Source organism: Papio anubis, chromosome 12, assembly GCF_008728515.1.
Source record: "Papio anubis isolate 15944 chromosome 12, Panubis1.0, whole genome shotgun sequence".
Taxonomy (NCBI): Eukaryota; Metazoa; Chordata; class Mammalia; order Primates; family Cercopithecidae; genus Papio; species Papio anubis.
This window is the reverse complement of record NC_044987.1, coordinates 9,164,059-9,188,680: the sequence shown is the minus strand read 5'-3', so window position 1 is coordinate 9,188,680 and position 24,622 is coordinate 9,164,059. Positions and strand designations below refer to the sequence as shown.

At 43.8% G+C, this 24,622-nt stretch overlaps 1 protein-coding gene across 2 annotated transcripts; it reads right to left on the bottom strand.

Moving 5' to 3' along the window:
* Positions 1-3,506: 3,506 nt before the first annotated feature.
* ACRV1 (acrosomal vesicle protein 1) lies at positions 3,507-12,443 on the bottom strand. 2 transcript variants are annotated; one of them, XM_009187605.2, is made up of 4 exons: positions 12,051-12,443; positions 9,045-9,605; positions 7,592-7,711; positions 3,507-3,891 (listed from the first exon to the last, which is right to left on the bottom strand). In XM_009187605.2, the coding sequence occupies exons 1-4, from the start codon at positions 12,100-12,102 to the stop codon at positions 3,767-3,769; spliced, it is 858 nt and encodes a 285-aa protein (XP_009185869.1). In that variant the 5' UTR covers positions 12,103-12,443; the 3' UTR covers positions 3,507-3,766. The 2 variants fall into 2 exon arrangements, with proteins under 2 accessions (XP_009185869.1, XP_009185870.1); XM_009187606.2 differs by having other exon boundaries at positions 9,147-9,605.
* Positions 12,444-24,622: the final 12,179 nt, after the last annotated feature.

The window sequence follows — 24,622 nt, the reverse complement described above, 5'->3', positions numbered from 1 at the left end:
CATAGACAACCTAGTTTAGTTAACAGAAATGAGGGTATTTAACATTGATATAACACTATTGTCTAGTTCAAGGTCCATATTCGAATTTTATCAGTTCTAATAATGTCTTTTTTTTTTTTTTTTTTTTGAGATGGAGTCTTGCTCTGTCGCCCAGGCTGGAGTGCAATGGCACGGTCTCGGCTCACTGCAACCTCCACTTCCTGGGTTTAAGTGATTCTCCTGCCTCAGCCTCCCGAGTAGCTGGGATTACAGGTGCCCACCACTACGCCTGGCTAATTTTTGTATTTTTTTGGTAGAGACGGAATTTCACCATGTTGACCAGGCTAGTCTCGAACTGCTTACCTCGTGATCCACCCGCCTCAGCCTCCCAAAGTGCTGGGATTACAGGCATGAGCCACTGCGCCCAGTGGTGCGTAGGTATATTTCTTTGTATTTATCCTGGCTTGGGTTTATTGAGCTTCTTAGCTTTATAAGTTTATGTTTTTCACCCAATTTGGCAAAATTTAGTTATTATTTATTTAAATGCCTCTTTCTGTCTCATCTCTTTCTTATTGACTACAATGTCTTATTATTTATGTTCCACAATTCATTGAAGCTTTATTTTCTTTAATTCTTTTCCTGTGTTCTTCAGATTCGATAGTTACTATTGATCTGTCTTCAAATCTGGTGACTAAACATGGTCTCCGATATGCTATTAAACCATGTGGGGATTTTTCTCAATTACTGCACTTCTTAGTACAATAAATACAATAATTTCCATTGGTTCATTTTTATAGTTTCAGTACCTATGTTAAGATTCATTGCCTGTTTATTCATATGACACTATTTTCCTTTACATTCTTGAATGTAATAGCTGTTTATTGCCTTTGTTCACTTTATTCCAATACCTGTGATTCATTTGGGGGTTAAGGTCTATAGACTGCTTTTTTTCTTGGCTATGGGTCACAATTCCCTGCTTTTTCTATGTATAACAATTTTTTATTACATAGTAGACATAGTAAATGAGGAATTGTAGAGATTCTGGGCTCTTTATGTTCCTCTGAAGAGTACTGACTTTTGTTCCATTAGGTCTGTCTCCTTTAATGTGGACAGAAGCTAAAATCTCTGCCCTGTTTTTTCAGCTTTCAGATTTTTTTTTTTTTTTTTGAGATGGAGTCTCGCTCTGTCACCCAGGCTGCAGTGCAGTGGCATGATCTTGGCTCACTGCAAGCTCCACCTCCCGGGTTCATGCCATTCTCCTGCCTCAACCTCCCAAGTAGCTGGGACTACAGGTGTCCGCCACCTCGCCCAGCTAATTTTTTTTTTTTTAATGTATTTTTAGTACAGACAGGGTTTCACCATGTTAGCCGGGATGGTCTTGATCTCCTGACTTCATGATCTGCCTGCCTCAGCCTCCCAAAGTGCTGGGATTACAGGCGTGAGCCACCGCGCCCGGCCGTGATGTTATTGTTTTTGAGCCTCTTGGAGTCAGTGACCAGACAAGAATTTGGTCAGAGGTTATCCTCACATTTAGAGGCTTCTCTGTGGCTGTCTTCTTTTCGGGAGTACCCCCTAATTTTGCAGCTGCTCTGCTAGCCCCAACCTATGTTCTCTGAAACCTCAAACCAGTGGCTTTTTGCCAGCCTGTGATGCATGGATTGAGAAGTAACCTCAAGCATAAGCTCACACATCTTCTCTTTTTAGTGGTTTGGAGGAGCTTTCAAATCATTTTTTTATGTTTTGTCCAGAACATATAATTGTTATCTGTGAGAGGGTTACTTCAAATTATTCCACTATAAATGGAAGCCAGAATTTTCCTACCCTTAAATTTTTTTTTTTTTTTTTTTTTTTGAGACGGAGTCTCGCGCTGTGTCACCCAGGCTGGAGTGCAGTGGCGCGATCTCGGCTCACTGCAAGCTCCGCCTCCCAGGTTCACGCCATTCTCCTGCCTCAGCCTCCGAGTAGCTGGGACTACAGGCGCCCACCACCACGCCCGGCTAGTTTTTTGTATTTTGAGTAGAGACGGGGTTTCACCATGTTAGCCAGGATGGTCTCGATCTCCTGACCTCGTGATCCACCCGCCTCGGCCTCCCAAAGTGCTGGGATTACAGGCTTGAGCCACCGCGCCCGGCCCCTTAAATTTTTTTTTAAGATGAGTCTCACTGTGTTGCCCAGGCTGTATTTGAACTCCTGGGCTCAAGTGATTATCCCACCTCAGCCTCCCAAGTAGGTAGGCCTATAGACATGAACCATCATACTCAGCTAATTTTTAAACTTTTTATAGAGATGGGGTCTTGCTGTGTTGCCCAAGCTGATCTCAAATGATTTTCTGCCTCACCCTCCCAAAGCACTGGGATTACAGATGTGAGCCATCATGCCTGGCTCCTTAAATTTTAACAACATGTTTGAACTTACATTTTTCTCTCATCACCTATACCTAATAGACTATTATCTTCTCCCTTCAAAGGAAGAGAAATTAGTGTTGACGATGTTGGCAAGCTTTCATTTCCCTTCTGGCCAAGTTGAAAATTCATTTGGGATTTTAGTTCCTGGTTTGGGGATTTTATTTTTCTATACTATTTTATCTAGGGATATGGGTATAAGTTCAAAATAATTTTCATTCGGAAGTTTGAAGATGTTCCATTTTCTTCCAGTTTACCATTATTGCCAGTGAAGAGCTTGTTACCAGTATATTTTTGGGAAGGGGTCATGATGTGTATATATGTTAAAATTTTAAATTTTATGTATGGTAAAATTGACTTGACTTCTTGTACTGTTCTAAGGGTTCTTAGAACCATTCTGGCTACTTTCATTGTGGTGGAGACGGCTTAGATTTAGGTCATGCAGATTTGGTTGTGGAATCTGCCTATAACTCTCTCTAGCTCTGTAACCTTGGTAAATTTGGAACAACAGGGAGTATGAATAAAGGAAACATCTCTGTGTCACATTCCCTTATTTGTAAAAAAGGATGATGCCATCTTTGCTGTCTACCCCTTTGGGCTCTTTCCTGAGGATCAGATGAGACCATGTATATGAAAACACCTTGAAGAACATAACACTTATATGAGTGAGGGACGGTTTAGTATTTCCATTTGCCTTCCTGTCCTGAATAGATGATTCAGTAACATTGTGTGTGAAAAAAATTATTTAAGCATTATAAACTGCTATAATATATAGCAAATAAGGAATCATTGTACTATTACTACGTTAGTAGTGGACTACTGAAGACTGGAAACTCTCAAGAGCCAAAGAAGTGTTGAGTTTTTGTATGCCATAATAAATGGAAGAGTGTGTAGGGATAGAAAAGTAGGGGTGTCAGAAGTACCTGCAACGTTGTTTACACCCTGTAAAAGATTAATACCTACTTTGCATTCCTCTTTGTTGTCTCTGTCCTTGGAGACTCCTTTACTTTCATAAATATAGAATGCTTACAAAATGCACCCACTTTAGTGTCAGCGTGGAAGGAAGCTGCATGTTGACCCTACTACTAGATTAATGGAGAAAAAAAAGTCTGTCTTGAGCCTGTGTGCTTTAACGATGTGAAGTTTATTGGAAAAAAAAATCAGGAATATTGAGAGATAGAGTTGGAGCAGGGAAGATAGGACAGAGAAGAATGGATAAAAGCATGAATAGAAGAAGAAAGATAGGATGTTTGAGCATCCTAATGCTCAGGCAGAGGCAGACGTGGTCAGTTGTTGACTGGGGAAGGAACTAAATATAAAATGAGCCAAATAGAATGATAGAGACTTTTTACTGCCTGAGTCAAAACAAGCAAAGGCCCAGGCTTTTAGATCTTATTACAGAAAGATTGATTCCGACAGCATATAATTTGCATCCTGGTTCCATGGGAGAAGAGGTTCATAGATGGGCACATGTTCTCACACCCTTGAACCATGAATTGGAGTTTTCCACCTGAAAGGAACAGAGACAGACTAGTGAGCAGAAAACTGTCCTCTTTGTCTTCCAACCTTAGCCTTTATCTGTGATGCTCAGTGTCTCCATGCAGGATGGCCAAGACCTCCACTTGTACATTATCCCTTCTCCTCTTCTCTTTGCTTCCTCTGGGACCTTGCCCCCCGTCAGTTGCCCACTCCTTTCTTATCAGTCTCTTTCAATGGACTCCTTTTGGTTTACAAGGATACAAATTTAAAATACTTTCTCTTAATTGTGCTACTCTCCTAGCACTATCCTTCCTTTCACTACAGCCTTCCCAGAGTCTGCCTATCCCTTCACCTTGGCCCCTCACACACGGAATCATGACCCTACTATGCTGAAACTTCTCTCTCAAAGGTCATAGAGATCTATTCATCAAATTCTGCAGCCTTTTCTCAGGACTTTTTTTAACCTCTTTGCTTGCATATCATAGTGTAGACTACACCGTGTTTCGTTTTTTTTTTTTTAGACAGTCTCGTTCTGTCGCCCAGGCTGGAGTGCAGTCATGCAATCTCGGCTCACTGCAACCTCCGCCTCCAGGGTTCAAGCGATTCTCCTGCCTCAGCCTCCTGAGTAGCTGGGACTACAGGCGCACCACCACACCTGGCTAATTTTTGTATTTTTAGTAGAGACAGGGTTTCACCATGTTAGTCAGGCTGATCTCGAACTGCTGACCTTGTGATCCACCTGCCTTGGCCTCCCAAACTGCTGGGATTACAGGCGTGAGCCACTGCACCTGGCCTGAAACTATACCCCTTCTTGATACTCTCTGCTCCTGACGAGGTCTTCCCCACTGCTCATCTACTCCTCTGGATCCAATTATTTCTGCTCTCCCAAGTTGAATTCTCACATTACCAGCTAACTGATGATCACCTCCATGCCAATATGTTAAGGGCATCTAAAACTTACTGTGCGCAAAATGAAACTCATTACCTTCCTCCCCAAACCTGCTTGTTCTTGTGAGTTTCCTTTATATACTTCCTATACCACTCCTTCAAAACCTCTGTCATCTCTGATTCTTCCCTTTGCTTTTTCCATCCAATTTGTTGTGAAGTTCTGTCAGTTCTACTTGTAATCTAGGTTGTTTCTGTCACTCAGTTTCCATTTATCAAACATTTGGCCGGGAGTGGTGGCTTATACCTGTAATCTCAGCACTTTGGGAGGCCATGGTGGGTGGATCACTTGAGGCCAGGAGTTCGAGACCAGCCTGGCCAACATGGTGAAACACTGTCTCTACTAAAACTGCAGAAATTCGCCGGCCTTAGTGGCAGGCGCCTGTGATCCCAGCTACTCAGGAGGGTGAGGCAGGAGAATCGCTTGAGCCTTGGGGGCAGAGGTTGCAGCGAGCTGAGATCATGCCACTGCACTCCAGGCTGAGCAAACAGCAAGACTCCATCCCAAAAAAAAAAAAAAAAAAAATTAAGGGACCTAGTAAGGAACTATGCTAGACTCTGGAGAATGCAAAGATTAATAACATCATTGATGTCAAGAGCTGAGAGAGATTTAAAAAAAAATAGCCAATTATGACATGAAATGGAAAAACCATGTTATATGCTATGCTGGCAAATAAGTGATTAATTTTGGTATTTTGATTAAGGGGGGCATATTATCAAGGAAATTCTTAGGAAGGAAGTGATATTGAACTAAGCTATGAAGAACTGGTAGCATTTTAATTAGTATAGAAGGGAAAGAGGATAATTTCAGGCTGAAGCATAATTGGAGAAAAAACATGAAAACATGAAACTGTTAAGGAAATGGTGACTTGCGTAGCTAGAGTAAGTGTAGAGTGTAAACAGGGATGCAGAATGAGTGAAAAGACATGGGAGAGATGTTAATACGTCTTTCCATCAGTCACTCCTATTACCTTTTACTGAAACATTACAATAGCCCTTTAACAGGTTCTCTTGTGTCCACTGTAACTTGCTTCTAAGGTAATCTTCCTGAAGAAGCGCTTTGACCAACCTGGATGGGCTATTGGCTCTGCCTAGTCCTAGTAACATGTCTAGGCAAGCTGTTTCTCTTTTCTAAATTTGTTCCCTTTCTGTTAACAGAAATAAAAAATTCCTACTTTGTGAGGATTAAATGAGAAAGTGTATTTTAAAATGTATATCATACTGTCTGGGAGCAATAAATAAAGGAGAACTATTAAATTCAAACTCTTTAACTGACACTGAAGCTCTTGTATCAACTGGCTCCAGTCAACCTTTCCAAGTTTATCTTCTATGTCTCTGCTCACCATCCTCGAAAAATTCTTTGTTCTTTTTCCTATTTACATCCTGCACTTTTCTGACTTTAGCTTTCATAATTCCCTGTCTCTGGAATACCCATCAACCATTGCTGTATGACTAAATCAGTATCTCTTTAATCTTGACTGCACATCGGAATTGTCTAGGAGCCTTTTAAAAAATACTGATGCCTGGATTCTATCCCCAGAGATTCCGGTTTAATTGCTTTGGTGTAGCCTGAATATTAGGATTTTTTAAAAGCTGCTCAGGTGATTGTAATGTGCAAACAAGATTGAGGACTACTGGCCCAAATCGTAAATGTTCCCCCAAAGCCTTTTCTGAATACCACCTTCTCCCCATACTTCTCTACACCTCTAATCTTCTCTTTCCCTGAACTCTCTGCACTTTATACGTGCCTTTCTTAAGACACCATTTTCTCCCTTGTGATATTATTTCTTATTTCTTACATTATAACATAATAATCTCTTTGTACACAGTCTATATTTGAGTCATCTTTCTGTAGGGGCTCATGGTACGTGTCATTAATGTTTTCCGAGTGATGGTGGATGAATGCATGCGTGTAGAAATGGGAAAATGACATTTCTAGTGAGGGAGAAGAAAAACTACAAGAGGAGTCAGGCAGTGTGGTTCCTGGGATGGAAATAACCAGGACCCCTTATTTTAGGGATGAGGAACTGAGAATATGGGTGGAGAGGTGTGGGAATATACTCGGACAGGTCTGGTAACCTGTGAACACAGACTTGTAGACAGTTGTTTATTTGTTTATCCATTCAGTATTTACTAAATCCCTACCATACACTTTACATTGTGCTCGGTCCCAGGAATATATAGCTGTAGCTTACAGTCAGTGTCTCAATGGCTCATGGGGCAATCGACACATTGCTTTAATAGGAAGAGACAGCTAGTCTCCCTGCCTTCTCTTAGGCCTAATGGGAAGGGCATGTATCTCTTCCTCTCAACCTGGGATTCTATTCTTTATTTTCTTTCTTTAGTTTTTTTTAGTTGGAGTTTCACTCTTGTCTCCCAGGCTGCAGTGCAATGGCATGATCTCGGCTCACTGCAACCTCCGCCTCCTGGGTTCAAGCAATTCTCCTGCCTCAGCCTCCCAAGTAGCTGGGATTACAGGTGCCCACCACCATGCCTGGCTAGTTTTTGTATTTTTAGTAGAGATGGGGTTTTACCATGTTGGCCAGGCTGGTCTGGAACTTCTGACCTCAAGTGATCCTCCCACCTTGACCCCCCAAAGTGCTGGGATTATAGGCATGAGCTACCTCGCCCAGCAAGGGATTCTGTTCTTAGTCCTTGAAAAAATAAAGTTCTGAATCTTCAGGTTCCTTGATTCTTTCCTGGGCCCCTGTCACTCCAACTGCCCCCTGTCAGAAGTAAGTTGATGTGTTCTTAGGCAGAGATTGCCTCATGAAGTCCCCATATACCTTCGAAGATCTTCTTTAACATGCATTGCTGGGAATTCTGAGTGATGCAGGTTCCCTCTCCACGAAGACATCTTCCTTGATCATTCATATAAGCACATGTGTAGCAATTTAATATTGTGCCTGAAAATTTAAGATAAGCCTGGTGACATTTCTTTGTGGACCAGATGTGTAGCCGTGATTCACATCTGGGAGGGGTAATGGGCAATAGGTGGCATGGATACTACACATTTATTTCTTAGTTCTTGTTGGGGATCTGAGGGCCCTGTGTCTGATAGACCTGTGCCAGAGAAAATTCCGTCATTCTTACTTCTTCATCTCTGACCCTCATTGCTGATGAATCCCAAATGTCTCTCTCTAATATTTTTACCTCAGTCCATATCCACATTGACTTCCTGGGCATTTATCGTTAGATGCCCTCTGTCATGTGACACCGTAGGAGTAAAACCTATGTGTGATTTTCATCTCCCTTTTGTACTCCCCACTATACTCTCACCCACAAGGCACAAACACTTGGAGTCATAGTTGACCGATTAATAAGCTATGTTAGAATGCTCTAACATTGCAAACCCCGTGAAGAGTCTGCGTCCTTCTCCATTTTCAAATTGCCCTTACTGAAGGTCACTAACGGCACACTCTTTGAAATACGTCCCATGTTGTCTCTTTTACTATCTCTACTGCTAATCCCCCAGTTTGGGAAGCATAAAGAAGGGGAAAGATGATGGGCTTTGCACAGTCTTAAGTTTGAATCCAAGGTGTGCCACTTTCTAGCCATGTGACATTGGACATATTACATTCGCCTCTTTCATCTGAAAATTTAGAATAATGATATGTATACAATAGAGTGAAATGTGAACTATGTCTGGTAATAACTTGAGGCATCAAACTTTAGGTCTTGTTTTCTTTCCCAGAACAAACCCTTTTAATTAAGAGGAACAGACTAGCAGTTGTCCTAGGAACTCATTTCGGGATCTAACAGAAAATAGCTTTACATTCCAAGTTCAAACAAAAAGAACCACCAGCTGCACACATCTCTTTACCAAATTTGTAAAGTTACAGCATTCTAACATGGTTTAAGAGGCAGGGTTAGCATAAAGCTAATGAAGGTTAGTCTTCAGAACTCTGCGCTTTCATGAGCCCCTTCCAGGGAAGTTGGAAGGGCTGTGTATTCATAATTTCTTATGGAGAGTGAAGTTGGAGGGGTACTGGCATTTTGTATTTGTTTTATTTTTCTTATAGAGGGCCCTCCATATCGTTTAGCTTTCAGGCTCCCACAAAACTTAGATCCTGCCTCTTGGTATGATTGTGAAGAAACCTAGAGAGTCTTCGAGAGAGCTATTTGTGAAGTGTTAACAATTCTTTCTTCTGCACTCCTTCCCTAAAATTGGGTTTTCTTGATGTGTTCCCCATTTCCCACCTTAAGTCAATGACTGGCACCCATCCCAACGTGGCTCACCTGTAGATATGCTTGAAATTGGTGCACCTGAAGGCTGTTCCCCTGAAGGCTTTTCACTCAAAGCATGCTCACCCAAAGACTGTTCACCTGAAGCGTGCTCACCTGAAGGCTGTTCACCCGAAGGCTGTTCACCTGAGGCGTGCTCACCAGAAGGCTGTTCACCGGAGGCATGTTCACCTGAAAGCTGTTCATCTGAAGGCTGTTCACCTGATGCATGCTCACCCAAAGACTGTTCACCGGAGAGGTGTTCACCGGAAGGCTGTTCTCCTGAAGGCTGCTCACCTACAGTGTGCTCACCTTCTGCATGTCCAGTCGCAGCAGGCTCACCCGAAGCATGCTCGCTCTCGGCATGTTCTCCAGGAGTGTGCTCAGCCACAGTGTGCTCTCTTGAACCATGCTCACTGGAACCATGCTCACTTAAAGTGTTCAGGCCTGAAGCAGTCTCATATAAAGCCTCAGCATCAGAAGGGTTTTCAAGTGAAAAGAACTCACCTGAAAGCTGCTGAACTGAAGTTTGATGATCTATGGAGCCAGAAGACTCATCAGACTGACCTGATGTTCCTGGGATGGAGAAGGAACAGAAGAGAGATGGTGAAGCTGAGAGAGACACTGGGATAAAGACTATCTTCCTATGAAGTTAGGCTAATGTTATGAGACTCCTAGGTTTCCTATGGGCCTAGATCAGGCACCTGAAGACTGCAGATGTTGAGAGAAATCAACTAAGTACCCCAAAAGGCCATGGAGGACAGAAGTGTTTAGTGAAACACAAAGAGGCCACCTCTGGGATTGAAGGGAAGAATCTTAAGTTCCCCAATATTAAGAACTACGTAGGAGAATCCACTCATCCCTGTACCAAAAGCACCTGAAGGAAAATGAATGTGGCTCCCTGACAAAGTCAGCATCAGGAAGTCAAGGTAACATCACTGATGGAATCAGAAGTTCACCACCAACCCTCCCTCTCATTCCTCTACGGGTGAAAGACAAGAGTGGAGATAGAAGAGGGAGAGAGAAAGCAAGTAGTTTTCAATACCTGAGTATCTGTAACCTAAATTAAGGGTGGAGGAGTTAACCTTTGGACAGGGTAAACTTTAGAAGATGACAAGTATGAGCCCACAAAAATTATCAGATGGGATTAAGTCACCTGTATTTGGTAATGTCAAGTTTTTTCTCACACTCACTCCCCAAGCCATGTAGGTTGGGGATTCAGAGAGCAAAGTTGCTATAAGCTATTAAGATAAAAAAAATCTAGGCATATTTTATTTATATATATATATATAGACACACATATGTATGAATTGTATCCTTGTGACATACCATTTACATTCACTTCATGGAGTTGTCCTGAGTACTTAATAAGATAAATTAATTGTGAAGTGCACCATTGCCTAATACTCGATGAATTTTATTTTTCTTTTCTTCCCACCACACACTGAGAATTACAGAACTCTTAGATGGTTATTTTTTTCTGGCCAGTTTCTTCTACCTTTAATCCGTGTCTTTTTTTTGTTTTTGTTTTTGTTTTCGTTTCAAAGATAAGAGTCTTGCTCTGTTGCCCAGGCTGGAATACAGTGCCACGATCTCAGCTCACTGCAACCTCTGCCTCCCAGGTTCAAGTGATTCTCCTGCCTCAGCCTCCCAAGTAGCTGGGATTACAGGTGCACGCCACCACGCCTGGCTAATTTTTGTATTTTTAGTAGAGACAGGGTCTCGCCATGTTGGCCAGGCTGGTCTGGAACTTCTGACCTCAAGTGATCCACCCGCCTCAGCCTCCCAAAGTGCTGGGATCAAGGCATGAACCACCGTGTCTCTCATCATTGACTGTCAGACAAATATTCCTTAAGTGTATTTTAAGTGAACAGAAGCAGCAAACAGGTAATTTGATTATCATTCTTTAATTAAACTGAGCCACCTAGAGTAGACAAGTAGACTACAACAACCAAGTTATTTAATTCTAGCCAAAAGCTGAGAGGAATTACTGGATCTTTGAGGCTGAGGTAGTCTAAAACCCCAGAGTACTCAAACTCTAAGAATCTTGTGATAGATACATTTTTCTTGGCACAGTGCAGTACTTATAATCAATGACATTCTAAATGACTAGGGTGAGAATATGTTGATAAAGGAAAGGTAAGATTTAGTAAAGCTTTTAGGAGGTTTTTATTTTTTAAACTTATCACATAAATGCTGTCTACTCGACTGATTTTTCAATAATTAACAAAAGTTTTGATAAAGCGTTTCTGATATAGGAAGGAGCATGAAAAATCATGCTAATTTCTTGATCTTATAGTTTATGTCTTGTGTCACCATGTGACTGGCACATACTATCACCTGGTAGCTGTGTATCTACGTTTTTGAGTCAATTTTTGAAGGTCTAACAAAGCAAAAAGCAAAACCTCTGACACTCATCATTATAGAAAATACATTGTTATTTCACTAAAAGCCCAGAGCTCATGGCCTCTTTCTTCTGTAGGAGGCAGGAGGGAACATAGCACACCATGAATGGGGGATCCCGAAAGAAGAGGTGATACAGAAAACTGGATTGATGGAACACAGCCATGAAGAAGAGACTTATGAAGTCTCTGGCCTATAGCTCTGTCGTGTTCTGAGATTGTTTTCTGAACACATCACATCTTCCCATCTCTGTCTTTCCTTGGCACATTAACCACACAAGGATCCCTCACATTTAATTGGTGGGACAGACCTTCATTGGGCTTCTTCAGAACCCCTAAGCCTATTCTTTCATCTCATGCAGCATCAGGTATAAATGTTGAGTGGCTAAAATAAGTAGAAACAAGACTGTGCCAGGCCAGTGGGACCCTCTGACTGTAAAGCTGTGACTAGAGAAATCAAATGGTTCAGGAGCTCTCAGAGTTGGACTTGTTTAGCTGCTCTTGATTCTGACTCAAATTGGTTTGGATGACTGAGAGACTGGTCTTCCTTCTTCAAGGCCTGAAATGTCTTAAGGGAGACCCCTTTTGTATTTACCTGAAGCCTAGATCGAACACTCACCTCTGGCAGATCCAAGGAGATAAAGACTCATTAGTAAGAGAAACATGTTCATCTCGGTTTAGGAAAAGAGGGGATCCTAGTGTGGGCCACAGCTTCTTCACAGAGCTATGAAGCAAACTGCGAGCAAAAGCTCCCAGTGCAGAAGCAGAGCTTCTGGGAATTCTAGAACCTCAGAAGTAGCCCATGTTTCTTCACAATGGGTTGGGCTCTGAGATTCTTGTGTAGCCTGTTCAGGCAAGTTGGCCCTTAGCAATCCATTGGTTATTTCACTAGTGAAGACCAATGAGTATTTTCTGTGTGCAGGGTGGTGTGTTGGGGCTATGTGCCCTATCTTTAAAAAAAAAAAAAAAAAAAGTATTACCAAAAAGCATATTTTTTTTGTAATAAAGTTTAAAAGATATCTACTCTCTTTAAAAGTGATTTTGATGATGAAGTGTGATTGTTGATTATTTTCTGTTTGGCTTTCTAAATCAGCCTTTCTTGGCTCTGATCTGTACCCTGGAAGGCTGACCTCTGTTGACTTTATCACCTGAATGCTAGCTGAATTCGGCTTCAGATTGGGTTTATACAGGACTGGAGGGGAGAAGAGAGAGGGAGAGGAAGAGGGAAGGGAGGAATGGGGAGAAAGAGAGAGAGATTGGAATATTTGTTCTTCCTATTCCCTTCCTGCCACAGTTGACACTGGCTGAGACTACATGACAGCTTCTGTTGGGTGTCCTCTCTTCCATGGCTCCAGCTCTCATCCATGCTATAGTAATATGTTTTTCTCCCCCTGCCCTCTTAGGCCTAGGGATGATAATGGTTTCCTGCTGTTGCTAAGACCTGGATGCCCAAACTTCCCTCTTTTTTTTTTTTGTTTCCTTAACCTTGCCCACTTCTGTAAATAGTCTTTTCATACAGACCTTTATCAGCCATGGTTTTAGCAGGAAACAGGTAGCAATCTCAAATGGGTAACTGAGGAGAGTTTACACAGATACAGGCAGAGTAAAGAAGTCAAGAGACAGTAGAAAGCTGTGTTTCAAGCTGCAACTTCTACCAAACGGGTGACCAAGCTGAGAAGATGGATGCAGTGAGGCATCCACTTGGTGTAAAACTAGAACTCATGGGGGATCGAGTTTCAAAGATCTGGTAGCTTCCATTTCTTGCCACTTCTCTGCCCAGCTCTCTTGGACAACTTTGTTTTATATACCACTGAATGCTAAATCTAGAATAGATGTACTTATTGTTACATTTTGAAAGGAAGGTGAGAGTTAAAGAAAGAGAGAGTGGCAGCTCTACATCAAATCCAGGCTTTCTGTCTAGCATAAGACCTACAGAGGTGGGGGACTAGCTTAATGCCAGTGCCCACCGCTTCTTACAGGCTGGGGTACTTGTAGGTATAAGCAGGACGGGTCTGGGCAATATGGCTTGCTGCCCGGGAAGATGTTGGTAAGATGTTCCCATAATGAGGCAGTTTGACCCTTGTTCCCACAGAATATGAGGCTGATGTTCCTTGGACTTTTTCCCAGCAGAAGGTGATAAAGTCAGGCAGGCAGTTGGACAGGCTGTTTCTAAGGGCCCAAACCCCCGTGGAATGCTTCACTTTAGCCAAGGTCTGCAAAATGGTGGTGGGGCGGGGAGTTACAAAGTGATGCAGTTTGGATTAACACTTTATCACTGTTATAATTATTTGTTTCATGTTTGTACCCCGCATTGGACTCTAAGCTTAAAGGCAGAGACCCTGTCTTGATTATTGTTGTAGTCCTAGTACCTAGCAGCATGCCTGCTAAGCTTTTCCTGAATGAAGGAATGAATGAATTGCCTTTTGGGGCCTCTCTCTGCCTCATAGAGGAGAATTTATAGAGAATCATGTAAGAGAATCTATAGAAAAGAATCTGAATTAAGGTTCTTGGTCAGTTGAAGAAAGCAAGATCTTGGACAAAAGTTTTCCTGTATCTTGCATGTATACCTAGGAGTGTAATTGCGAAGTCATTTGGTAACTCTTTAACATTTCCTGAGGAATGTCCAGACTGTTTTTCAAATTGGCTGCAACATTTTACATTCTCACCAGCAGTGCCTGAGGGTTTCAATGTTTCCGCATCCTGGCTAACCATTGTTATTACCTGTATTTTTTGTAATAGCCATCCTAGTGGGTGTGAAGTGGTATCTCATTGGGGTTTTAATATGCATTTCTCTGGGAGGCTGAGGCAGGAGAATCGCTTGAACCCTGGAGGCGGGTGTTGCAGTGAGTCAAGATCATGCCACTGCATTCCAGCCTGGGCAACACAGCGAGACTCCATCTCAGAAAAAAAAAAAAATATATATATATATATACACACACACACACACACACACACACATATATATGTGTGTGTATATATATATATGCAAATCTCTGGTGGCTAATGATATTGAGCATTATTTCACGTGCTTTTTGGCCATTCTTGTATATTCTTTGGATAAATGTCTGTTCAAACTCTTTGCCCATTTTAATTGTGCTTTAAATTGTTGAATAATGAAAATTTTTCATAATGTATTCTAGATACAAGTCCTGTATCAGATATATGATTTTGAAGACATTTTCTTCCATTCTTAGATTGTCTTTTTACTTTCTTGATGATGCCTTTGAAGCAAAACATCTTAAATTTTGATCATGTCCAATTTATCTATTTCTTTGGTGCATGGCTTATGCTTCTGCTTTCGTTTTAGGCAACCATGGCCTAGTCCTCTCTCTCCCTTTCTCTCCCTGTCTATCTATCTATGCATTTTTCAGCATGTATTTTATACAATATAATAACATGCAGTGGGTTTATTTTAAATAACAACTCTTTCTTGGGTAGTCAAAAGTTAGGATTTGTGTGGAAATGTGGGTCCTGGATTGGTCCCAAATTCCTGAGGAGTCAAAGCAATAACACCAGCCCATCTTCTTGACTGTCATCAAACTCTTGTAGATCACAAGAGCTCTGGGATGGAGTGGGTTGGACAGTAAGAGATCTCCTTATCCACCCAGAGCAGAGCCACCAGCGCCAGCATCGTGTTTATCACCCTCAGGAAATGAGGTCTTCCCAGCAGGAGACCAGCTCCATGGCCCAGCTTTAGCCTCACCCAACACTGATAGGTGACGGGACCACGCATGGGCAGAGCAGCTCAATTCTCAGTGCTGTGATAGACAGGAATGCTCCGGCACTGCTCCCTGCTCCTGGGGGTGAACAGGGCTGCCTGGCAACTCCCTCTATCAGCTGGGCTCCTGGGAGTGTTCCCCAGTGCAGGGCCTCTACGTGTGGGGTGGTCATGGAGCATGGGGTGATGCCAAAAGGGATAGAGGGAGGGACACTGTGGGGGGATCTGGCTGCTTGGCCTTGAAACCGTACACTGATGTCACCTGAGAAACTGACACAAAGACTTGGAGTCTGGATTTTTCCAGTGCTTTCTGCCCTAGATTCATATCCTTCCCTGCTGTCTACATCACTCATCCATGCGCTGAACCCACCTCCCACTATCCTGGCTTCTGAGCAGTGCAGACAAGAGGACACAGGGAAACATGGTAGAGTGGTTAGTGGTGGTGTGCATGGTGGAGGTCCAGGCAGCGGTAGGGGGAGTGAAAGTGGTGGATTGTGCTCATGGAGTGGGTGGAACAAGCCAGACAGATGTCATAACCTGCATGCAGGTGATTTATACTGATGGTTCCAGAATCAGCAGCTCTTCCATCCAAATATACTGTGTGCATAACTGAGGAGGAGGATGACACCAAGTCCCCATGAGAACATATCGTAAGGGATGCACAGCCAGGGCGGCAATTTGGAAGTGGATGGAAGGCCAGTGGTGAGGGCAGCCCATTCATTCCCTTGCGAAGTAGCATCCCCCACCCCTTTTTTGTGGCTGCTATGATTTGTCCTTGGGCTGGAGTGAGAGAAGGGAATCTGTGGTGGGAGATGGCAGCTCTGGGGCCTGACTTGCCTTTGGGCAAAGCCAGCGATGCTCCTTGTGTAACATTGGGGTGGGGGACAAATGTCTCTGGGGAAGGAGGCATTTGTCGCGCGCGCACGTGTGTGTGTGTGTGTGTGTGTGTATGTGTTGGGGTGAAGTTAGGACTGCGGACTGGGCCTAACTAGACAGGCAGAGAGAACAGGTGTCACTGCATGTCAGCTGTGGTGCCTCCCAGTTCCAACATTAAATCCAACTTTCCTTAAGTGGAATTCATATTGTCAGCAATGAAATGGAAGAAACATATGCAAATAATGGAGCCAAGACTTATATTACTATACTGTGTTAGATATTGTGCTAAGAACCTAATTTTCAGTGTAGATATTTGTATATTTTTTCCTTACATCCATTCTAGGACTTAAGAACTGTTATTATCTTCTTTCCTTGATAAGGTAACCTGGCAGGGCCTCAAAATTTTAAAAAGCTGGCACCAGTCTTCAAATCCAGACGTGTCAGATTCTGGAGTTTGTGTTCTGGCCAGGGCACTCCTCTTGTGAGTCTCACTGTAGACACATCACCGGAAGATACGGTGGGGGTTGGCGTGGGCCTGGAAGCTTGTGGTGGGTCTGGACATTCCCTGTCTGGTGTGGTCAGAGGAGGGGGTTCCTGCAGTGGGAGAGAGATTGTGCCTGGCGACCTCTGAGTAGGTTGGTCCTGTGATAAACCCTGGGGACTGGGACACTTTGGGGTGGTAAAGGGGCTTAATCATGAAGCATGGACAGAGGCAAGAATTAGGATGAACAGCTAAGTCTCTGCCAACTTTGTGAATCTGGGACGCAGCCCCACATGATTCTCAGGGTAAATTTAATATATAAGTGGAACTAATTTTGGTCTTTGAACATCTCCATGTATGTTCTTATGCAATAGCTGTCATAAACGTTTCCTAGTGGAACCAACTCCCAGAAATGCATAAACCCAGGATTTTATTTTACAACGAACAGCCAGGACAGAGCAGATATACCAGGTTAAATTGTTCCATTGGAAAGGAACCACCACTATGTTTTCCAGAAGAAACACCATTAGGATGTTCAATAAGCATAAATTTCCAGTGGAAAATTTGACCAGATCCTTATTTTCTTTTTCTCAACCTCTCTTCCTGTATTCTCCAGCTGATAATATTTTTTTTTTCCAAAATCACATTTTGTGTTATATTTGTTAATAACACATTCTTTAAGTCTGCAAAAATCACAGAGAGGTGTTAGTAAGTTGATGCGTCCAAGAAATTTATTCTTTGGAATCTGCAATAATTTGTTTGTATCCCATCTCCATTGTTTTCTACACCATCCACAGCTCCTTTTCTGGCACAATTATGACAGGGTGACGTACGACTGGGAATCATGAGCGCCCCTGGCATTCCTCAGCCACTGTGTGCGAGGCGTGCTGAGCATCCTGGTAACAGGGGAACACAGCAAAGTGAGTCAATTTGGGGTCTGGGTACAACATGGAACCACTTGTTCATGCACCCCACTCCTCCAGTGCTGCAGTGCAAGCCTGTCTTCCATGGATGGGGAAGGGGAGCGCTCGTGCATCCCAGCTGTGCACCCAAGGTGTAGACAGCAGGCAGGCTCTCTGTCTATAGGTGCGTGGGGGTTCTTGGCCCTTCCTCTCCAGCACTGCTTTCTGCTCCAGCAGACCATCCTGCATTAATTCACAGGTGGTATCATCCTTTACCTACCAGTACGTATCCTCTGAGTGCCTGCTCTGCCCACTCAGCACATGCTGTGCAGAGCGCTCTGGCTCACTGAAGATCTGACTGTTAAGGTCAACCCATGAAGGGTTGTCTAATGGAGCAGAGAGCCTGCCACTCCCACCTGGATTATTTTCTCCAGCACCGAAGCTGAATAACCCTGGTCTTGTTCCATGCTCTTCCTCTCCTTGGCTAGATCTCAGGAGTGCTGAGTATCTAGAGGCGTGACTGTTTTTATCAGGCATGATGAATCAGCTAAAGACACTTTAGAGAATATCAGTAGAAAGTTGTAATTAAAAAAAGTGAAAAGTATTTTGTACTCTAAGTGTCTTACCTGTCACACCCTAGTCCAGGCCCTACAGGTATTGTGTGTGGAAATTCTGAGCCTTCCAGCCTAGTGCTAGAGCAGTAAGTGAGAGCCTCTATCTACATAAACCCAGCTTGCTTCCAATACCTCTGTGTTTCAGCGACTGAAAAATAAGGGTATCAAAAGTAGCAGGAATTGTTTCTTACTTTGCAAAATAATCTATCACCTGTAAGGCCTCTGTTACTTTTGTTGTTTACATAGCATTTGCTGTGTACTTGATGTGTTTATGATAGACTCAAGACATATCTTAAGTGAGATATTGAATGGTAATAGCAGATGCAGATCCTGCTATATAGATAATACTGAATAAGTATTTGCTATTGTGACTACTCCCAGCATTGCCAAAACCAGTTCAGTAATGGGAGGGCTGTGGTCCTGACCATAAGCTCAAACACAGAGAGGGTCGAAAGAAAAGTGACAGACCTGGACTTCACCTATGAGGAACAGGAGGGGCTTCAGGGATGTCCTTTATTCTTGGCAGCTCCAAAGGGGCTGGCTCTGTGGAAATCTTTCCCGAGCCTGGGCAGTGGTGAGACACCCACTGGCAAGTGTGTAAAAGGAAGCTTCTGCCCACAGCCTGGGAGCAGCTCAGTCCAGACTCTCCAGTCTGCTGTCATCTGCGCACTGAAGCAACCTGTCTTAGCCTTTCCTGAGCACTTAGCTGCCTGGTTCCAGCCACCTGCTGTGTCTTTCTGGCCTCCTAGACTGAGATGGACAAGTTCCTGCTCATGCTCCTGCTGCTGGGGGTTTCTCCTGTTGTGTTCTTCCAAGGTGGGAGTGAGCTCTGGGCTGGCGGGGGCAGGAGGTGAGGACAGGGGCGAGGAGAGCTGGGGAGCAGGCTGAAGATGATGGTCTGGCCAGCAGGGGAGGAGGCCAACACCAAGATTCTGGGATGAGCTGACCAACAAGAACTGGAGGCGTCTCTCTGCTGTCCCCACCTCAACTCCTACCAGGGCAAGAGGTCAGGCCTCTTCCCGAGGTCTCACTCACTTGGGAAAGTCAAGGCTGGCCTGTGCTTCTGAACACGGGGCTTTGAGGCTGTCTGGCTGGGATTATGTGGCAGAGCCAATGATTGCTCAAGGCTTTCTATATAGAAGCAACCTAGGGACAGTGGTCTGGTAGGTAGAAGTCACTGGAGGGCTCATCCTAAACCAAAGTTTCCATAGCAGATATCCTGTACAATCTTTCCATGGCAAGTTTCACTTAGATATGTTTGGATGTCAGATACCTCTTTAGCAGGGTGTGGTGGGAAATTTTGGGAGAATGCCTCCCTTCCTTGAAGCCAGCACAGTCTTTATGCCTCTTTCATTTTCCAAGAGATCATCAACCTCAGAGAAGTTGTATGTAGAAGCTCTGATTGTGCTCTGCACAATGGCACTACTGTAAAATGGATACCTTTTCTTTTATTTTCTTTTTGTTTTTTGTTTTTTTTTTGAGACGGAGTCTCGCTGTGTCTCCCAGGCTGGAGTGCAGTGGCGTGATCTCGGCTCACTGCAAGCTCCGCCTCCCGGGTTCACGCCATTCTCCCGCCTCAGCCTCCCAAGTAGCTGGAACTACAGGTGCCCGCCACCACGCCCGGCTAGTTTTTTGTATTTTTAGTAGAGACGGGGTTTCACCATGTTAGCCAGGATAGTCTCGATCTCCTGACCTCGTGATCCACCCGCCTCGGCCTCCCAAAGTGCTGGGATTACAGGCTTGAGCCACCGCGCCCGGCCCTTTTCTTTTATTTTCAATAAAATTATGTCACTGTACCAAATCTCCAGCTCCTTAAGGAACTAATGGACTAAATCTGATGGGAACATTTCCACCTTCTAAGATTATGCTGGGAGATGTTCTTAGGGTTATTAATGCCCTTGAACTCCTGGGCCCTAATAGTGGCCTACCCCACCTTGGTCTCAGCCCATTCAGCCCTGGGCACAGCCTTCACGTTTATTTTCCACAGGTGATGCCACAATGTGCATGGTGTGCAAGCTTTTTAAGAGGGGCCATTGTCTAATAGGCAAGGGCAACTGCACTGTGAACCGTGGCTCTGGATGCAGAACCAGGGATTTCTTCGTTTTTGCTGAGAGAGGTAATGCTGTGAGCCAGTCTGAGAGAGCCTTGCTGGGTGGTGAATGCGTTCGGGGACCAGACGTGGCATGGATGGGGAAGGTCTCCCCACTTTGAGGTACAAGTATTGTTTCTGGCACTAAATCTGGCACTAAATGTGAATGCCTGTCTTCCAGGCGGGTGGTTCTATAATCACACGGAATTGGACTGCTTAAACACGTGTGTGCCTTCACGTATGTATCTTACGGACCTGAAGGTTTCAACCTTTTGCTGTAAAGATCAACACTTCTGTAATAGAAATAAAGGACAATTAACGACCATGAGGACTGACTGACCAACACTTCCTTGGCAGTGGTGGTATGCCCTTCACCTCTTTCTGTGCCAGTATCTCTGGTGCGCTCCCCCTCCCCACGTGCTCCTGCTGAGCCTGCAGGATCCTGGAGTGCCCTCCAAGTATCCCTCCTCACTTCTCTCTGGGCTACTGGCTCCATCCTTCTTGTGCTAAACACTCTCAGTTCACCCTCTGATGTTGTTTCAATGTTTGTCGCCTCCAAATCTCATGTTGAAATGTGATCCCCAATATTGGAGATGAGGCCTGATGTTTGGGTCATGGGAGCAGATTTCTCATGAATGGCTTGATATCCTCCTCATGGGAATGACTGAGTTCTCACTGTATTAGTTGACATGAGAGCTGTGGTTTAAAAGAAACTGGCACCTCCTCTCCTTTCTTACTCTGTTTCTTACCATGTGGCCCCTCCTGCTCCTCCTTTGCCTTCTGCCGTGAATAAAAGCTTTCTGAGGCCTCACCAGAAGCCAAGCAGATGCTGGTGCCATGTTAGTGCAGCCAGTATAGCCATGAGCCAAAATAAACCTTTTTTCCTTATAAATTACCCCGTCTCAGGTATTCCTTTATAACAATGCAAAGCGGATTAACCCTCGCTTCATTCTCGTCTTCATTCACGTCTGCTCATCTCCAGCAGCCCTGTGTCGCTTGCATCTCCTCAGCCCTCACCATTCCTGCATTAATCTGACTGACTAACTACCCAGTTTCCAGTACCAACAACTTAGAAGTGACTATAGAGGGCACGGAAAGGTGATAGGCTCCATTTCATACACCAGGAGGCAGAAGGGTCAGGGGAAAACACAGGAAAACATGTCCACTTTGCAGAGGGACAGAGAGAGCTTAACGTCCAGGAAGGTATCAAGGCCTGGGGCAGACCAGTGGGATCATTAGCTTTAGATACCACCTACACACCCAGAACCTACGACAGCCTGTTATGAGATGGAAAGAAGTCTCCAATGAGTTGAGTGAGAACAGGGGTGGATGAATCATAAACACTAGCGACCACCCAAATACAAAGGCAGTGAAGATCTCTCTCCAAAAGATTGTTGAGTGGTGGTCAGAGAAGTAGGAGGAGAGCCAGCCTTCAGCTGCATCACTTTCTGCTCGGACAACGTGGAGTCCAGGGTAGAGCAGCCTTACTGGGGAAGTGGGACAGAAGCCGCATTTCAGTGGATGAGGAAAGAAGAGTCTGAGACAGGAGGAAATGGTGAGTAAGCGCAGCTCTTCCAAGAAGTGTAGGAAGAATGGAGAGAGTGGAGTCAAGTTTTTAAGAAAGAATGAGTTTAATATGTTTTTAAGCAAAAGAAGGTGTGTCTTCTCATTTTTTCACATTCCTTTAATGTAAAATTTCTCTTGTTTTGGCTATAGGAGTCTTTGTCGTCATCTGGTTATCTCTCTCAATGCATAACCTTTTTCTCCCATTCTATAATTAATATATCCTGCAATTTTGTCTATCTCTTTCTTTTTTTTTTTTTTTTGAGACGGAGTCTCGCTCTGCCGCCCAGGCTGGAGTGCAGTGGCGCGATCTCGGCTCACTGCAAGCTCCGCCTCCCGGGTTCACGCCATTCTCCTGCCTCAGCCTCCCGAGTAACTGGGACTACAGGCGCCCACCACCATGCCTGGCTAATTTTTTGTATTTTTAGTAGAGACGGGGTTTCACTGTGGTCTCGATCTCCTGACCTTGTGATCCACCCGCCTCGGCCTCCCAAAGTGCTAGGATTACAGGCGTGAGCCACCGCGCCCGGCCCTCGTCTATCTCTTTCTTTCTGTTTCTTTTTCTTTTCATGTCTCTGCCATTAGCCATTTTTTTTCTTTGTCTGTCAGTTCTGCAGTTCATTTTGTTCTGTTTGTTCTGCAGTTCATTTTGCAAAAATGGAAATTATTATTTGCATTTTAAAATTATTATGTTTCCCATTTAATATTTAAAACAAAGTAAATGGAGTATGTTATATTTCTGTTGAAAAAACTAACAAAAATGAATTTAATTCATTTTCTGTGGCTTATGTTTAAAATTTTTTCCTAACTCACTAGAAAAATGTTCTAAAACTGTACTTTTCTTTAAGAATGTCAAATTTAAATATTTTCCATAGATTTTTTTCTGGAAATTTGAGATGAGATAGGAGATGAAAGGAAAAGCAGGTTAGATGAGGCATTGTGAGGTAGGCCCTAAGTCATAACTTTGTTAGTAAATGTTAAAATATCAGTAATAACCATGACAGTGTCCATGATAATAATCCTAATGCAAATATGCCAGCCTCAATTTATCTGGGTCTACCTATGCCTGGTCTCACCAGAAGAAACCACAGATGGATCATGGTGATGAAGGCAGGGCCGAGAGGGCTTTTTGTTGTTTTTTAAGTTGCCTTTTATCACCTCCCAGCCATTAGGATGGTTACTATCAAGAAGGCAGAAAACAGCAAGCGTGGGGGAGGAGGTGGAGAGATGGGAACTCTTGTGCCCTGTTGGTGGAAATGTGAAATGGTGCAGCAGCTGTGGAAATCAGTGCAACGTTTCCTCAAAAATTAAAAATAGAATGACCATATGATCCAACAATTCCATTTCTAGGTGTATATCCCAAAGAATTGGAAGCAGGGTCTTGAAGAGATATTTGCACATGCATATTCATAGCTGCATATTCACAATAGCCAAAAGAAGGCAGCAACCCGAGTGTCCACCGACAGATGGATGGATAAACAAAATGGGGTTTATATATCCTGTATAATTTTATTCAGCCTTAAAAAGGAATGAAATCCTATCACAAGCTGTAGCATTATGCTAGTGGAATAAACCAGCCACAAAAAGACAAATACTTTGTGATTCTACTTATATGAGATATCTAAAGTAGTCAAACTCACAAAAACAGAAAGTGTTAATAAAATGATGGTTGCTGGGGCTAGGAAAGGGCAAAAGGAGTGTTGTTGTTTACTAGGTATAGAGTTTCAATTTTGGATGATCAAAAAGTTCTGGAGATTAGCTGTACAACAATATGAATAAACACTACTGAACTGTTTATTTAAAAATGGTTACAATGGTAAATTTTATGTGTTTTTTACTACAATTAAACATTTTAGATACTCAGGGAAAACGGCAGATAAGAGGCAGGACTAACCACTTGGTTGGACACAATAGTAGGTGGAGACCCACATTGTGCACTTTTGCTCCATGAACCACCATAGGAACGCACCAGGAAAGCTGAGAGAATCCACAGGCCCTTTGAAAAAGGTAGATTGCTGCTGCAGGCTCCGTGGGACAGCTGAGGAACTGGGACAGCTTGCTTTCTCAGTTGAGAGGCTTGTAGCCTGGGGCAAGTTCTCAGACCTGCCCAGAGGCTGCCTGGAAATAAACTTAGTGCTGTTGGTGGGGCACCGTGGAAGTGAGACTGGCCTTTCAGGCTGCAGCCTGCAGGGAAGCTGAGTGAGGCCTGTGGCTGGAGGCTTTCCCCCACTTTCCTGGTGACCTGTGTGGCACAGCAGAGGCAGCTATAATTGCCCTGGAAACATAACTCCATTGGTCACCCCCAAACCCCACAGCAGCCATAGCAAGCCCCATCCCAGAAGAGTCTGAGCTCAGACATGCCTAACTCTGCCCCCACCTGATGGTCTTTCTCTACCGACCCTGGTAGCTGAAGACAAAAGATAGCTCTATGGGAGCTCTATGGTCCTATCCACCATCTGAGAAACCTGAATACTTTTCCAAAGGCAACCCTAGGGCAAACTGGTATCCTCCCTATGAAATGCAGCTGATGCATTCTTGAAAGTGCCACCTTCTGGCTGGAGACCAACCAACATAAAACCAGTGCACTTATCAAAAATACAACCAACGACCCTCACAGAGTCCACTTCACTGCCCAGCTACCTCCACTGGAGGAGGTTTCTCCATGGCTGAGAGACCTGAAGATGGATCACATCATATGACTCTTTGCAGACACTCCCCAGTACCAGCCTGGTGCCTGGTAGCTCTGCTGGGTGGCTAGATCCAGAAGGGAAATAAGAAACACTGCAACTTGGCTCTCAGGAAGCTACATCCCTAGGGGAAAGGGGACAGTACCACATCAAGAAAGTCTGAGAAACTGCCACAGCCCAGAAGAGGGTAAGGAGATATGATGAGTAAAAACAATGTGTTGCCCTGGAAGTTCTCCTCCAGACAATGTTAAATAAGACACT

Excerpts from the sequence above, each read along its gene's own strand:
- ACRV1 (XM_009187605.2), bottom strand. The coding sequence starts at position 12,102 with ATGAACATGTTTCTCTTACTAATGAGTCTTTATCTCCTTGGATCTGCC. Across the intron at positions 9,606-12,050 it reads TCTCCTTGGATCTGCCAGAG|GAACATCAGGTCAGTCTGAT; the intron begins GTGAGTGTTCGA and ends TCTCCATCCCAG. Across the intron at positions 7,712-9,044 it reads AATTTCAAGCATATCTACAG|GCACAATATTAAATTGCTAC; the intron begins GTGAGCCACGTT and ends TTAAATTTTCAG.